The 16,426-nt window shown below is 45.9% G+C and overlaps 1 protein-coding gene across 1 annotated transcript; it reads right to left on the bottom strand.

The window, feature by feature from the left end:
- Positions 1-2,583: 2,583 nt before the first annotated feature.
- Positions 2,584-7,749, bottom strand: LOC139059479 (uncharacterized). Its single transcript, XM_070537905.1, has 2 exons — positions 6,042-7,749; positions 2,584-2,768 (listed from the first exon to the last, which is right to left on the bottom strand). Exons 1-2 carry the CDS (start codon positions 7,186-7,188, stop codon positions 2,584-2,586), a joined length of 1,332 nt encoding a protein of 443 aa, XP_070394006.1. The 5' UTR covers positions 7,189-7,749.
- Positions 7,750-16,426: the final 8,677 nt, after the last annotated feature.

Raw genomic sequence — 16,426 nt, forward strand, 5'->3', positions numbered from 1 at the left:
GCAGCACCCTGCAGCAGATTATACACTGGGCTAACAGGCTACTATAAAAACGACTGCCTTTACTAATATGCTAATAACATGAAAACGGGCAGAAATTTGGCTATTCATTGGGCCCAACTGCAGGGGCAAGCCACTCTTCCACCAGATGTGTGTTGTTCACAGAAACTGGAGCTATGCAAATGCAGATAAAAACAATTATGTTTGAAAGTAGTAGAGTTGAACTATATTCTGCACGAGCAGTGCTATCTGCAGCGCTGGTACCTTATAGCCACACTTCATCGCTGCACCACCAATGCAAGGACACCATTCTTGAATTATCAACTTCTATTATATTTATGGTGGCCATATATTGCAATTACATATCATCCACATTGTGTGCAATATGGTTAAATGTCAATTATGATAGCCATTCCTAATCTGAAATGCAACAAAAGAGCAAATATAGGCAACAAATTGCAATTCAAAGTGACAACCAATGCACAGGATAAGCGACAGACTTCCTTTTATTGAAAAAGAAATGTGACATCTGTCATACCACCAGTAGTGGGTAGCAATCTTTCAAGCTTGGGTGACAGAGGCAAAACTTAGCAAAATGCTACAATCACGGTGTAAAGTGGCCTTGGACACAAAAAACCGACATCATATTGTACAGAATGAAAGGGCAAGACTCCATCTAAGAACAGTCTATGGCACCACATATTGAAATGGTGTAAAAAATGTTGACATGCTTACGCATAAAGAAAAAGCAACAAACACAGAAAACACGCCTTAAAATGTCATGTGGAGTCTGAAACCAAGAAAAAACAAACCAAAAAAGGTTTCGCTGTCTTTCAAAGATTAAAATTGTCAAACTGTATCATCACTTCTTAAAGAACCTGCACAGCTGAAAAGGAAGGAAGGAAAGCCCAATAGCAGGGCTGCAGAAAATGTCACCGAATAAGTATACTTTGCTTACCAACGATACCTGTGGTTTAGTTGTGGTCTGTGTATAAACTAATTGCATATAAACTTTTCTTGTTTAGAATGGTTTAGCGGATAGGGAAGAAATGACCATAAGAGCGCCAGGTGTATGCATAGTCTATGCACAAAAAGCCACTGCTTTCTTACTTTTTTTTTCTCTACTACTATTCATGAGTATTTAAGTGTCTTAACAGCACTGCTAACATCCTACTGCAAAACACAAAATAGGGCAACTTGTGGCATAAAGAAAATTGCAGTTTCACTCATAATGGGAAACAATGATGCAGTAGCTGGTGAAATATGCGCAGGAAGCTTACTTCATACAGTGTTTGTTGAAGTGAACACTTGCTAATGCAAGTCGGTAATCTCCTTAAAGAAGTAAAATAAGAGTCGTATTTATTTGTGGGAGTTGTGCCTCACAGTGTTAAAGTGGAAAGACTCGGCTTTTCTTCCTCCTCTTTCATATCCGGACTTAGCCACTGATCTACACCAAAACAACCCTTTAGCTTCTTACTGCTGCATTCGTTTTGGCTTTCTCAAATCTACATTTGGGCTAGCCATTGCTAGGTCTCGCGCTTTGCTTGAGGAAAACAAGACACCAACAGCTCCATCCAGTCAATATGAGAAGCCAAGCACTAGAAGAAGATAAATGAAGCAGGTGCACCCAATCATTGTCATCACATGTAAGAAGAAAATTTAACAAAGGACTGCATTCACAAGTGGGAAGGTGATGTGTAAGAACTTCCTTGAAGGTGTGGATGCCAGCTCTATATACAGTACGCAGACATTGAGCAGGTGTTAGCCAATCATGGCACCTGTTGGCTAGATCACGCTCTCCGGGATCAGTATTCACCGCGACTGAACCTTTAGCAGAGTGGCTGAAATGTAGAATTGTGGACTGCCACACTTTTGATCGTATGTTTGAATCCTCGCATCACAGTGATAACTTTATTTGCAATATTCTAAAAATAAATTCGGGAATTTCAGTGACAACACCAGTAACATCAGAACAACCAGGGGAGTTAGCCCATAGCAGCTATTGCTGTAAAAAAGAAGACTCGCATAAGCACAAGAATTGAGATGGGCATACTACATGCCTTTGTTCTGGTAGTGGTCCACTACTTTGGTGCTACAGTTAATGATCTCCACTGTCACTGGACATAATAAGAGTTCTTTAATTATACACTCGCGCACCTGCCGCCTCTCAGATCGCCTAAGTGGACATACTATGCTAGCTGATAGCGGCCCCCTCCCACATTTAGTAAGCTTCACCGCGTAACTAAAATGTACTGCGGCGAAGAAGCCGCACATTTGTATTGAGTGAATAAACAAATGGTTTTTACAACACTTGTGAGGCTTGGGCTGAACGCAGGAAGACTCGCATAGTAGGGTAACGGTTTAATGCGGGTTAAGGTTACATTTAACACACCGACTGATCACTCCAGCGGCAATGGCTTGACTGACTCGCCCATCGCGGGCAAACAGCAAAACACAAGCGAGGCTCCCGGAAACGGAAGCAGGACAAGGTAGGTGACGATGCCGCTGCGGCTACTTGTTGCGCAGGTCATGTTGCGCCATCTGTAGCAGCTCACACCAACTGGGCCAAGCACACCATCACGTCACTCACATTCCACCCCGTCCGGATGACCAAGTCCCTTGGTCTAACTTGGCGTTCATGTAGTCACTCAAGCACGAAGTCTCGCAAGTGACGGGGAAGGTGGCGCACACGCTGTTGGCGCTGAGGCTGTGTTTGGTGTATGGCAGTTTCATCATCAGGGACTGTAGTGGCGGATGTTTCCCCTTCAAGGCTGGACGAAAGATGTGCCACAGGAGATGACGGAGGTACATACAACTTAATTTGTGAAACATGCACAGTTCTTGGCTGGTTAAGCAGGCGAGCTGTCATTCCTGACACACGCAAAGCCTTAAATGTGGATGCAGTCAACTGCTCAGTGAGACGGTAGAGCCCTCTAAAGCGCGGTGCCATTTTCTCGTGGGGCGCTGGCGCTTGACGTTTGATCCATACTAGGTCACCTACTGTGAAGCTATGAGAGCGATGGGTACTATCATAGTGGCGTTTGCGGGTGGCTTGAGCTGCTTCTGAATTGGCAGATGCCTCTGAACGTTGCGCTGTTACGTCAAGGACGCGCTCAACAAGGCCGGTTTGTTGGAGCGACCGTTGTTGCTGGAGAGGAACCTTATAGGCACGTAGCTGAATAGTAACTGGAATGGCGAAAAGCTGGTGCTAGAATTCACCGAAGTGTTGACCGCAAAGGCTGCTTCATGGAGCTTTGCAGGCCATGATAGGGGTTCCAAAGCACATATTTTCCGTAATACTGTAAGTAATGTTCCATTGCTTCGTTCAACGAGGCCATTCCCTTCGGGTCGGTAGGCTGTTGAATAGTGCAGCTCAACGTTATGTAAATGCATGAACCGCTTGAACTCTGTCGACTCAAAGGCCGACCCATGGTCTGAGAGACAGTGGTCAGGTGCACCATAGCAATAAAATACTTTATGCAAAGTTTGAATAACTTCGCGTGCCGATGTTGACGGAACGGCTTCTGGAGCAATAAAGCGAGTTGCAAAATCAATCACGTTCAGTATGTAGCGTGATGAGTGGCTGGGAGGCATAGTTATGTGGTCGATAGCGATGCTCGAGAATGGAACATCTGAAGTTGGCATTTTGCCAAGAAAACCAACACTTCTTGAGGTTGGACGGTTATACTGCTGGCAGCATTGGCAGGATGACACGTAGCTCTTGACTGCCTTTTCCATATCTGGCCACCAGTAGCGGTCTTGCACTTTGTGTAAAGTCCGCTTGACGTCGAAGTGACCTGCACCATCATGTAGTGCCTGGAGAATGGCGGGACGCAATGACGATGGCGCTACAACAGCATATGTTCCTGAAGGTGTCCGATGGTATAGCACGTTGTCGATTAGGTTGAACTCGGCCGGGGCATCTCCATTAGCAAGGCTTTGAAGAATTGCACTGCATTCGGGGTCTTTTTCTTGAGCGATAACCAGCGCTTGAGCGGAGCGTGTGACTGCACACGAAAGTCTCGACAAATGGTCAGCTACAACATTCTGCCGTCCAGGCAAATGTCTGACCGAGAAGTCAAATTCAACCAAGTCCATGAGCATGGAAGTAAATCTGCGAGATGGTTTCACACACTTCGTCAAGCAAGCAACAGTCCAGTTATCTGTAACTAGGACGAACTTGATTCCGATTAGATACTGCCGAAATTTCACTGTTATTGCCCAATGTACTGCGATGCCTTCCCACACGTTACTGTGAAGCTTGCGTTCGTCTAGCGTCAGGGATCGGCTAGCATAGGCAATAACACGTTCTTTGCCATCCTGATATTGTGACAACACTGCTCCTATGGCTTCACCAGAAGCATCAGTGGTTACTGTTGTTGCTGCATATTGATTGAAATGAGCAAGTAGCGGTGGCTTTGTAAGGGCTGAGCGAATAGCTTGGAAGGCACTTTCGCATTCTGGGGACCACAGAAATGTGGACGACTTGACAAGGGCTTGAAGAGGGGCTACCACTTTAGCGAAGCCCTTGATGAACCGACGGTAAAAGCTGGCTGTCTGTATCCAGGAAAGGACTTCCTTTTGGTTTCGGGGAGTTGCGATACGGTACATGGCAGCTGCTCTTTCTGGATCCGGGCGATGGCCTTCGCTTGAAATGATGAACCCAAGAAATTTGATGCAAGCGAGACCGAAGGAACATTTCTCAAGTGAGGCCTTAAGTCCACTGGTATGCAGCAACTGGAGGGCCTCTTCCATCAAGTCTGCAAATGTGGCGAATGACTCTGCATAGATAAGGATGTCATCGAGATATACTCGTATGCCGCATTTATCCGGGCGAGGCTGAAGGTCTTGGAATACCAGTTGCATGGCTCGCTGAAATGTGGACGGCGCATTCTTTAATCCGAATGGCATTCGGGTCCACATGTAAGTTCCGTGGTGGGTGATGAATGCGGTTTTCTCATAGTCCTGGGGTCTCAGGCTGACTTGCCAGTAGGCGCACTTAATGTCCATTGTGGCGAAGTAGGCGCAGCCAGCGATGTCCTGAATGATGTCATCCACCAGAGGTAGGGGGTGCACAACCTTGATTGTACGTTCATTAAGTGGAATGTAATTCACACACAAGCGTTTCTTTCCACTGCGAGACACCACAACGACTGGGAATGCCCACGGGCCAGATGCAGGGAGGATGATATTTTGAGCAAGAAGCTTTTTAATTTGCCTTTCGAGGAATTGCCTGTCTTCTAGCGTATATCTGTAAGGGCTGCGGCTGTACGGCACGGTATTGGGCAGCAAATCAATGCGATGCTGAGTGTCAGTAAAATGACCGATGTCATCTTCATGGCGAGAAAAGACGGCATTGTTCTTGGCCAGTATGTCAGCAATGACAGTTTGCTGTTCAGGGGAGAGCTGGCTGCCTAGGCTGGCTGGTGGAAGTTCGGGGTGGATGGTCACAGGCACCGTAGTGCAGACTTGTGTGGCAGTGCTGCTTTCCAGCGGCACTGTCTTCACCGCCAAAACTTGCCAGGGAGGCTCTTCTGGCGAAGGTAAGGGTTCTCGTTGTAGACAGTCTTGTAACGTTGCTTCTGCCGGCGCAAAAAGTTTTGAGCGGGCTAAAATGACGGCATTGGCCATTCGCGGGACCAGACGCTGAGTAGCTAGAAGCGTTACACCCGTGGCTGGATGTTGTAGCTGAGTGGGCTCTGGTGGCTGGAAGATCAAGCGGGCTCGCGCTGCCAAAAACCAGTCTTCACCCAGAATAAGGGGTAGGACGTTGTTCTCTAAAACTGCTGCCTCAACCACACCAGTGATAGGGCCAATAGTTATCTTAAGGAGGGCGGACCCAACTGGTAGCGCTGTACCACCTCCAACGACGGCAAGAGGGAAATTAGTCCATGGCAAGATCATTGCGGAAGGTAGGATGGCTTTAGAAATCAATGTCACGTTCGAGCCAGAGTCCGGATATGCTTCATGTTCTCCGACTCCTGCAATAGCCGCCGTGAAAAATGGACATTGATGTTGGGAGCCTTCAAGTTTTTCAGGCATACTGTGAAAAGCCCGTGGCTGTTGAGCATCAGAGATGGTTGACGGTGGTGCCCTGTTACTACGCGAGGGACATGCCGACGCCAAATGCCCTAACTCTTTGCACTTGTAACAGGTTGCTTGTGCAATGTCTTGGCCGCTCCGGAATGCTGGGGCCCCATACTGCGCAGAAATGGCTTCGTATCTTCGTTCCTGTTGTTCCTTAGGCAACTCGGAAATGCGCTGTCTTGGCTGTGCTGTTGTAGCTGTTGGCGGAGCTGGTGGCTGATAGTTATATTGCTGACGTCCTGAATTGCCACTTTGAAATGAACGAGGGGGTGGCTTCTGTGGAAGCAGCGGCTGTTTTACGCTTGCCCTGTCATGGGCACGTTGAGTGCACTTGTCTAGGCTTGTGCACGTGGACATGAAGTCACGCACTGTTAACGGCCTATTAGCCGCGATGGCCGCAATGACATGTGGTTCTTGAAGACCTTGTAGTAGGTAATCAATCTTCTGGGCGTCGGTAAGGGTGACGGGGCAGCTTTCAACCACCCGCAGCTTTGCGTAAGCGTACTCTTGTAGGCTCTCGCCTGGGCCCTGTCTGATCTTTATGACGCGTTCCTGCCATTCGATGAGGGTCAGCTCCGATGAAAATGTTTCCTTCAGGGCGGCGCTCCATGTTTCCCAGGTTGAATGGTGATTTCCAAAAGCGAGGTGCCAATTACGAGCTGTGCCTTTCAGTTTACTTGCGGCAATGAGACGGGTGGTGGCGTCGTCCCATGCGGCAAGCTGCTGTACCCGGCGGACGTCATTGAGCCAGATATTAACATTTTGTGCTGGAGACTGATCGAAGTACGCAATCGATGACGACAGGTCTGGCAGTGTGGTAACTGTAGTCGAGGGGCGTGGCAGCTGTTGAAACAGAAGTGCCAGACTTTCGAGCGTCGCGGTATCAAGGGTCAAGCCTGAGTTGCCGGCGGTACCCGCCCTCTCCACGCTTGACCGTGGCGTTGCTTCACGACGTTGGTGAATGTCGGCTTCGAGGCGCTGAATGAGCTCTTCCTTAGAGCCGGTGCTCTCTAACTCGCGTCGGGCCAATTCATCTCGGATAAGGTCGACTCCGAGCCGCGACATGGTCGTTGAGTCAAGCTCCTCCCAAATAATTCCTGGCATGATGCACCGCAAAGCGAGGCTGGGCGCACGGGAGACTAGGCGAGTGAGCGCTAAGCCACAGGTTGTGCGCGGGATTCAAGTTAGTTCCGGGCTAGTTGTGAACTTTCACGGCACTCTTCATCTGACGGCCGTGCTTTTCTTCTGATGCGGAGTGAACACAGACGAGCGGTAAAATGGCAGAAGTATCTTCAGGCGTGAGTCTTCGGCGGCGTGAGGGCGCGACTACAATGACGAATGCGGCGCAGAAGAGGCGTACTGACCGTCGTTCTTGCGCTGCCGTGGCTGAATGGCTTGGCAGAGGTTCGGGGTCGACTGCGCCAGATGTGAGGCTTGGGCTGAACGCAGGAAGACTCGCATAGTAGGGTAACGGTTTAATGCGGGTTAAGGTTACATTTAACACACCGACTGATCACTCCAGCGGCAATGGCTTGACTGACTCGCCCATCGCGGGCAAACAGCAAAACACAAGCGAGGCTCCCGGAAACGGAAGCAGGACAAGGTAGGTGACGATGCCGCTGCGGCTACTTGTTGCGCAGGTCATGTTGCGCCATCTGTAGCAGCTCACACCAACTGGGCCAAGCACACCATCACGTCACTCACACAGTACAGAAATAAACGCGCACGATGCATCATTCTACCCCACGAAAGAGCGTCGCAACATACGGTAGCTGATTCACACAGGCCGTGTAGCCTACTTATCAGTCGTAAAAGGTATTATGGGTAATTCAAAATTTCAGATACACATATGTGTTTATGTTTACGTTCGCACTCCTTGCGTAATAAGACTCCCAGAACTTCCACAACAGAAAGTAATTTACAAAACACAAACGCAAACGACACTACATATCTCGTTTTCAACTCGGCCGTCACGGAAACGACATATAGCGCGGAAAAACGTCAACATGCTGTGTGTTAGCGTCGTAAACTTCATACTAGGCAAGGAGCTAGCACACCGCAGTCCCACGACAGCCGCTAATGAGACCAAGACGGGAGCACGTATCTGTGAACGCGCAAACCCTAAGCCACTCTGCTCCTCCGCCACCCCCGCTGAACGGGTGCGCCCCTCGTTTCAAGCACAGCGCACCAAACACACATTCAGCGTTGAACAGCGGGCAGTCGACGCAGTTGCATTTACATGACTTGCAACGAGCAGCACATCCCTCGATGCCCGTTAAGCAAAGTCGGACACGGCGACCCCACATCGCGGTTCGCAGAACTTCGCTGCCGAGGCGCTAGGCCACTTCGATATTTCAATTGTCACCACCGCCGGGTTCTCAAAAAAGCACGGGTCACACAACACAGATTCTGTAGTGCCAGAGCTCACCGAGGCCAAAGCCGCACTGCTGCACCGCGACTACTCACGGCTTTTCGCCAAGCAACACAGAACCTGCAACCACCACACAAGCAACGCACGCACGATCACATGAGCAATGTTGAACAACGCGCGGCCCAGAGAACGATCACGCCGAGGACGAACATGCCACGGCGTCGCTCGGCGCCAGCATCGCGCCTTCTCAAAAATCCCTAAACGATGCTGTCCCGTGGTGCAGGCGTGCGTCTATTTTTCGTACAAAAATCCCTCACGTGATCTGGTTCTAGGTGTCGTGAGACACGAGCACATCGAAAATGGATTTCACCGCTCTTTCTGCGCACGCGCGAGGAGCAGTAGTTGCGAGAGGGAAGTGTGGGGACTTTTGGTGCTTAAAATGTCTCTTCGCCTAGGTACTACGGGGAAGAAAACTGTTAGCTCCGTTTGTCCCTAGCCGAGCTTGCAGCACAGAATCGACAGGATGCGTGGGCGGCAAGACGACAAAGCCGCGTCCGAGGTGAGTTTGTTGCTATTTTGTTGCGATGGTAGCATATTAAATTTTACAGTCGCAGGGGATACATTTGGAAGTGAGGTGTCTTCTCGGAGGACTTTAGTGGCAAAGTATTACGTCGTGCCGATGCATTGTTCATTAGTGTCGTTGATCAAGGTCAGCATACCACACACTTCAGGGGTATCGCGGGAACGGAAACAGTTTACGAATTCAACTGCCGTGCCGATGCATTAGTTCTTAATGTAACTGAGCAGGCAACACACTTGGAGATTCGTGGGAATGGAAATTTTGTACTGTGTATGTGTAAGTACTAAAACTTGCGTCGCCATGCAATCTGAGCCGTAGATCGTTGTGAGAGCTGTACAGCCACACTGGCAAAACACTACGCCCTGCGGATGAATACGGAACAAATTTATGCTAAAGAAAAGTGGTCGTCATGCCATTTCATAACAGTAGACCGTTGTGAAAGCTGTACAGTGACGCTGATATTGGTTACGTGGTGCAGATTCGTAGCGTTTCTGAGGTGCTTGTGCGCAAGGGTAATTAATAATCCCGGCTGTAACGATGTCTGGCGCTATATGTGGGCGAAACAAGGGCTCAGACCGCTACAACCACATGCGAAATAGCTCTGAATGCCTGCCAGTACACTTGTTCGGCGTCTCCGTTCTTGTACTGCGACAGGAGACGTGGCGGCAGGTGCGCACGTACATCACGCTGTATCCTCTGACTGGCCGCTTTCCACTCTTGGCATACTTTGCCGCATTACAATGCGCATGCTTCATTGCGCGATATTGGGGCCCTGCAGCGAAGCTGGCTTTAGGCAAACGGCATTATGCAACGCTCGAGCCATGTTGTCTATCACTGCGGATAGAAAACGCATACACGTTCAAGCTATTTGAGCTGCATCATTTTGTCGATGTTTACCCCTCTTTACTAAATGAAGAGGATAACGTACGCCTGTGTGGGTGATTTAAACGATTAATAAAAAGCCTGGTAACATATGTGCAGTCAGTGAGAAAGCACTATTAATGCAGCCTTCCACGCTCCTGTAAAGAAAGAAAAAAAAGATGCAATTCAGTGGTGACCCTCTGGAGGTGGATCCGCACCTATGTAAGCGCAGCCGGCTCATTAGTCACAAAGTGGGAGCTGAAGAGAAGTTTTTAATTTCATTACACGACATTGACAGCAATTAATTTGTGGTCAGCCAGTGACAAACGCAGTGCACCAAACAGTGAGACTTCGTCGTAGTCCGCAATGCTTATGTGGCGAACAGGAGAGCAAAAGATGAAAACAATGTTTTCATACAATGCAAGTCATCCATGTAGTGGAATTGCATTTATCGTTGGTGTAGTGTTGATTCACTTTCTGAAGTCCAACTTTTAATGCAGCTTAGTTTCCGTTGGTGCACGTGCTTCTACTGGAAGCATCCAAAATATGATTTATCAAATCAGGTTGCCGTCTTGTAGTTAAGTCTTTTATGAATCTGGAAGAGCTGGCTAATTGCACATTTCATCTCGAGATAGCTCACACACTTGCAGCACCACAGGTTAGCACACTTTTTTGAGTGCAGATGAGCACTGCAAATTCAATCATTTTGATGAGGCACCCATCTAATGCCGCTCACTCTTGCCACAACACTTTTTCAACTTGTACTGTACTTGTTTCTTCCACCTTCCATTTGCAGCACCAGGGCTAAGGCACCACAGCAATAACATTTCTAGCAGAAAATTCTTGCTCCTTGGCATCTGAGCTCCCCATTCATTTGCTACTTTGTTCAAATTTTTCTTTTCATGTGATGCTCTTGCCTTCACACACTGTCAGGCTTCTCCTTCATGCGTTTCTTTATTACTCCTTCTGTCTGCTTCTTGCTCGACATACCGTGCATGCCTTCAGTCATGTCCAATTGATCGATGCAGTCTTGTCCTTTTCTCTCTCTCGTCCAGAATTTACAACTTTCGACAACCTAGCATTAGTTTGCTTCTTTTTGTGATAGTGCCTGGCTATCTGTTGCTGATGCCACACATTCACTTTACAGTGGTTTATTAGACCACATACATAAATTAATAGCTGTATAAAGCCTTGACCCTCCAGCACTTCCACAAACTTCATGCAGAAGTGGAAACAAAGATTACACTTAATTCCTCACCACACATTACTATATCTGCATCAAAGCTTGATATTACCAACATGTGTGCAGTGTCGTTGCCCGTGCTTCCTGGACAGGAAAGCCAGTTGCTCCAGTTCACAAGGCTAGAACAACTGCGAAGTGATTGAGCTATCTGCTTGTGCTGCATTTTGTTGTCACAAGCTGTACAAGGTCATGTCTTGTGCTGCAGAAACCGCATCTTTTTGCTTGCTGCATTCCTTTGTGATGCATTGAACGTGTCTGCTTCCGTTTCCTCTGCTATTTTTACAGCGAAGCTGTGTATGGCTAGGTTCTGAGCACGACCAATAGTGCATACATCGACAGGGTGTGTAGAAAAAAGTTGCGTCGACAAAATTGAATCCACAGTAGCCTGCTGTGCGCCAGCAGTGCTCAGTGGCTCTGGAGTGGATGGCAGAATAATAAAACGTCATTGTGTACCCACCAATGTCTGTGCCTCGTTTTCTTGTGAAGTTGACATCACTCTAGCGATGTTATCAGCAGTTTTACTTTGGTCCTGCTATGGCCAGGACGCGTCTAGCCCGTACTGAAGAATGATGTGCATGTTAAGAGCACTGGTGTGAGGAACAGCGTGAAGGCACCGGGCAGCTGCTATAGCCAGACCCGTGCTTGTCTGCAGCTCCGTAATGTCGGATAGCTGCTCTGTGACCGATGAAGAACAGCGTGCCCGTGAGGATCACCTTTGCAAACAGAAGCGGGAGTGGGCACGAAAGCATCAGCGACCAATTGCAGTCTATCACAGTGACCACAAAGCAATGGTTACCATGGTGACAAAGTAAATAGAATATCAAAGATAACGAAGTTGTGTGTGTTTCTTTATTTAATCAATATAGCAATTAACCATACATAACTCAATATACTTCTCAACAAGTACAGCTTCAGCTGGTCTTCCATCTTCACATAGTGGAAGGGCTTTGAATTGTATATTTTTTATCATTTGTCATCAAACTTGTGCATTTTCTTTTTGTAATGCTACAGCTTGTTTCGTCCCATCACTGTTTTCTCTGCTTTCACCTATTCTGCAGCAGTTGCTGGCATTGTCTCTTGCCTAGGTGTTGGTCCGCATGACATGCTAGAGATGCCATAGACAGTTTAATCACAGGGTGTTCAATGTAAGAGAAGGTCAAAATTACTGGTGTTTTTCATTTTTTAAGCAGGCTTTTTTGAACTTTTGTGTGATAAAATCTCGCTTTGTTGATAAACAAGTGATTATCTTTGACAAGTTGTTTCCAATGACAACATTTTTTTCTGCGTTGAAAGTTCACACATTTGCCAACAAGGTGCACACACGACTCAAAGAACCTTGAAACTTTGTAGGTCTTGCTTCATACTTTGTCACTTAGTTTGACATTTTATTCCCATTTTTGATCTCATTAACTTGGCTGCTGTGCGGGAATACCGAACTTGCTACTTAGTACTCAGCACGAAACAATGCTTTCAAACCACTGTGTTGTCCACTTGCCTCACCATGCCACTGTCTGGTTTTGATCAGAATTTTCCATCATAAGTACACTGTTACAAAATTGCACGTGACAAGTATGTTACCCTATATGCAAGCAATTAAAACCGAGCTAAATACTTCACCAAAAGAACTGGTTTCACCTCCAGTCCACTCTTTTTAGTCTGTTGTGTAAACATCCTGCCAAATACTGTCATTGCTATTGTGTCCTGCCGCGAATGTTCATTGTCAGTAGACCTTAATTGTTTTGTATGCTAGTGCAAGTAATATGCCTGAAAATGTACTATTGTGGTATCCTGTCCTCTTAAGTATGACCAATTTTCCTGGAAACCGTAGTAGCCAGAAGAATGGCATTTAAAATGTGCATCACCAAGGTCCTGCAGAAGAGCAGAGCTCAGTGTTCGAGCCTTGACATCACTCCATAGAATACCTGCATATCATTTGTGCTCAATGAACCTTGCTGCAAGACTTTTTTTTCAAGGGCAAGGCCTAGAATGTTGGTCAACTTTTGATGCTCTGACCTAGTTTGATGTGATTTTATGTGACATTTTTCTCTATTACTTTCTTGATTATTTTGGATAGTGGCCTTCTTAGGAGCTATTGCTTCATTAGATGTTTCCTAGGAAGGGAAATCTTGAATGCGTTTATACCACACTAGTGCGCATCATCTGTATGGAAACAAAGCGCTGCATGAGCAGAGGTCTGTCTGCGGCAGCTGCTGTGAATTGCGTCCACGCATCACCCATGTGCTGCTCTCGTGGTCTTCCAAATAGCAACGCAGTCGCGCCACACTTCGCTTTGTTTGCGAAGTGTCACACGAGACAGATTGTCCATGTTAGCCAATATATTGCAAAATGGAAACATGTTTAGAGCTGCACTCAAATTTCGCATTAGGCAGTAGGCGAAATATATTGTAAAAATAACAGTTATATAAATACCATGCAATGAAATCAGTATGTACTGAACCAAACTTGTCACCTAATCGCACTGCAGGGAGCCCCTGATCATTCTAAGTTACACCAAAGGCTTGTCATATTTAAATAGTCTCTTGTGCACGCAGTGCATGAATGGGATGTCATTGAAAAATATGTGAATGCCTAAGGGAGTGCAATCAGGACTGGCACTTTTTTCAGTTTAACTGTCAGTTCCCTATAGGTTGCTTCGCTATAGGGAGGTTATGCTCTAATAGAAACAGTTGGAAGACGGTTCTGTGCACCATTGTCACTTCCATCTATATTTTGTTTTGCACTGTGCATTCGTTTAAGACCCATCAACTAGCCCAAATTAATTTACATATCTCATAAAAGCAAGTGCACTGCAGTTGGAGCTTTGGAAATAGACCTGTGTTTAAAACAGATTCGAGTGGTCGACACATGAAGTGGGCCCATTCATGTGAGTACCCATGTCAGTGCTGTATCGTCTTCTTTTGAAGAGGATTGATCGATTGTTCCTGCTTTAGATAAAGTCAAGTAATCTAGAGAGCATACTTTAAAAGGCTGATGAAAAAGGCAACACTTTTGGATTTTGCAAGCTAACTACTATCTTGTCAGCTGCTACAGTTTTTGTAAATATTCAGTAAATATATTTGGTGCATCTCTCTTCCTCTGTAACACTTTCATGAACGTTGCGGGCGCTTCCAGACGCAAGATGGTTTATGCAGCAGGCGCTCAAGGCGAGAATGCTTTGGCTACGTTGCCATCTGCGTCCACAGTCATCCTGGCACAACCACCATGGTATGTTGGCCACAGAAACGTCACGTGGGTTGACAATATGTGTAGGCTGCTGTGAACACAGTTGGCAGGTGGGCTTTGCTTGCCTTGTGTGGTTTAGATTCCAGCTTATAAATAAATAATAAAGTTTATGTCTGCCTCAAAGATACATGGACAGAGGAGCTGCAGAAAAAGCTGTAAAAAATACAGCTTGACAAAGCCGCAGCCCCCATTTTACAGGCAACAGCAGAAGACAAACAACGACTCAACTTCAGGTGTCGTATAAACGAAACAAAAGAACAAAAATGTAATGCTATACATCGCAAGAGCACTTCAAGCGTACTGAGTAAACACAGGGATAAAAAGATTGTTATTACATATCACACTCTCATACATGAAATATGAGATACAGAAGCAAAGACTTATTTTGGCACAACTGAGGATGAAAATTGTTCGGAGCTACCTTCTATATACATCCTACGCAATACCTTATGAGTACAGGTGAATAAGTCAAACTGTGCAGATGTATAAGCGTTCAGAAGGGAAGGGAGTGTGAATTGCAAACGTTCTTGCCCGGAGTTTAGGCGTGTTGTTGGCACCATCCATTGTTCGGGTTGTCTGAAAGGGTAATTAGTGGTTTTCTCTTGCAAGTTTGCCAATCGTCGAATATGGTTTGTACCATTTTTTATTTCTGTTTTGTAAGAAATGCTCAACCGGTATCGATATAATTCATAGATTTGGACCACACCGGCTGTAAGAAAGAGACCTTTGCTGAGTGATCCATAGCTAACACTGAAGGCGTAGCGAAGGACCCTTTTCTGCAGCATGTGTATTTTGTGAAGACAAGAATGTGTTGCAGTTCCCATACAAGATGACAATAATTTAGGTGAGAATAAAAAAGTGCGTTATAAAGAGTTCGTTTGAGTGACGTCGGAAGAATGTGCCGTGTGCAACCAATCATGCCCACTACTCTAGCCAGTAGTTTGACAACGTGAGTTACATGGTGTTCCCATGACATGGTTGAAGAAAATATAACTCCAAGGCATTTGAAATGATTAACTATTTCTATAGGTCGAGAATTATATAGAATATGACTGTGAATAAAAACCGGCTTATTTTTCGGGCGAAATATTACGGCTTTTGTCTTCTTTTCATTCACGCGCATATCAATAGATTTCGACCATTTTTCCAGCGTGACCATTGTTGTATTGCAAGACACTATTATAATCCTGAATGTTTTTCCCAGCAAAAAAAATACTCGTGTCGTCAGCGTATATGATGAATTTGGCATTTTCGTTAATGTTAACAATGTCATTCAGGAATATATTGGAAAGAAGTGGGCCTAACACGCTGCCTTGAGTGACGCCAGAAAATATAGGTTTTACCTCTGATAGTACATTATGTAAGCTAGCTGCTTGTTTTCTTTGCGAAAGATATGATTTTATTGACATTGCAGCCTGGCCTCGGATACCATAGTACCATAACTTCTTTAGGAGTAATTCATGATTCACCAAGTCAAATGCCTTTGAAAAATCTACAAATATACCTATTACGAAAGCTCTGTTATCAAACTGGGACAGAATATATTCTTTTTGATGTAGAAGTGTTAGCTCAGTTGATTTATTTTTGCGAAAACCGAACTGACACGGAGTGAGCAAATTACATTGGTCAATAAATTTATTGAACCTGGAGCGCATAACTTTTTCTAATGCTTTAGAAAAAAGAGGAAGTATGGATACAGGTCTATAATTACCTAAGTCATTTTGGTAGCCCTTTTTAAATAAAACGGTTACTTTGGCGGTCTGCATTTTTTCTGGAAAGGAAGATGTAGTTAAGCAGAGGTTAAATATGTGTGTAACTGCGGGGGCTACAATATCAGCAAGATATTTTACTGGTCCTATCTGAAGGTCGTCAATGTCTCGGCATCTGCTATTCTTTTGGCTTAATAACACTGACACAACTTCCTCTCTTGTAACAGGTTCTAGAAACATTCTTTTATCGTTACGCCAGTTTATGTACTCACATGCATCTGGAAGTGATCCATAGGTTGGAATTTGCGCAAAAAAATCATCAAAAGCATTAGCCA

The sequence above is a fragment of the Dermacentor albipictus genome, chromosome 4, assembly GCF_038994185.2.
Source record: "Dermacentor albipictus isolate Rhodes 1998 colony chromosome 4, USDA_Dalb.pri_finalv2, whole genome shotgun sequence".
In the NCBI taxonomy this organism is placed as follows: domain Eukaryota; kingdom Metazoa; phylum Arthropoda; class Arachnida; order Ixodida; family Ixodidae; genus Dermacentor; species Dermacentor albipictus.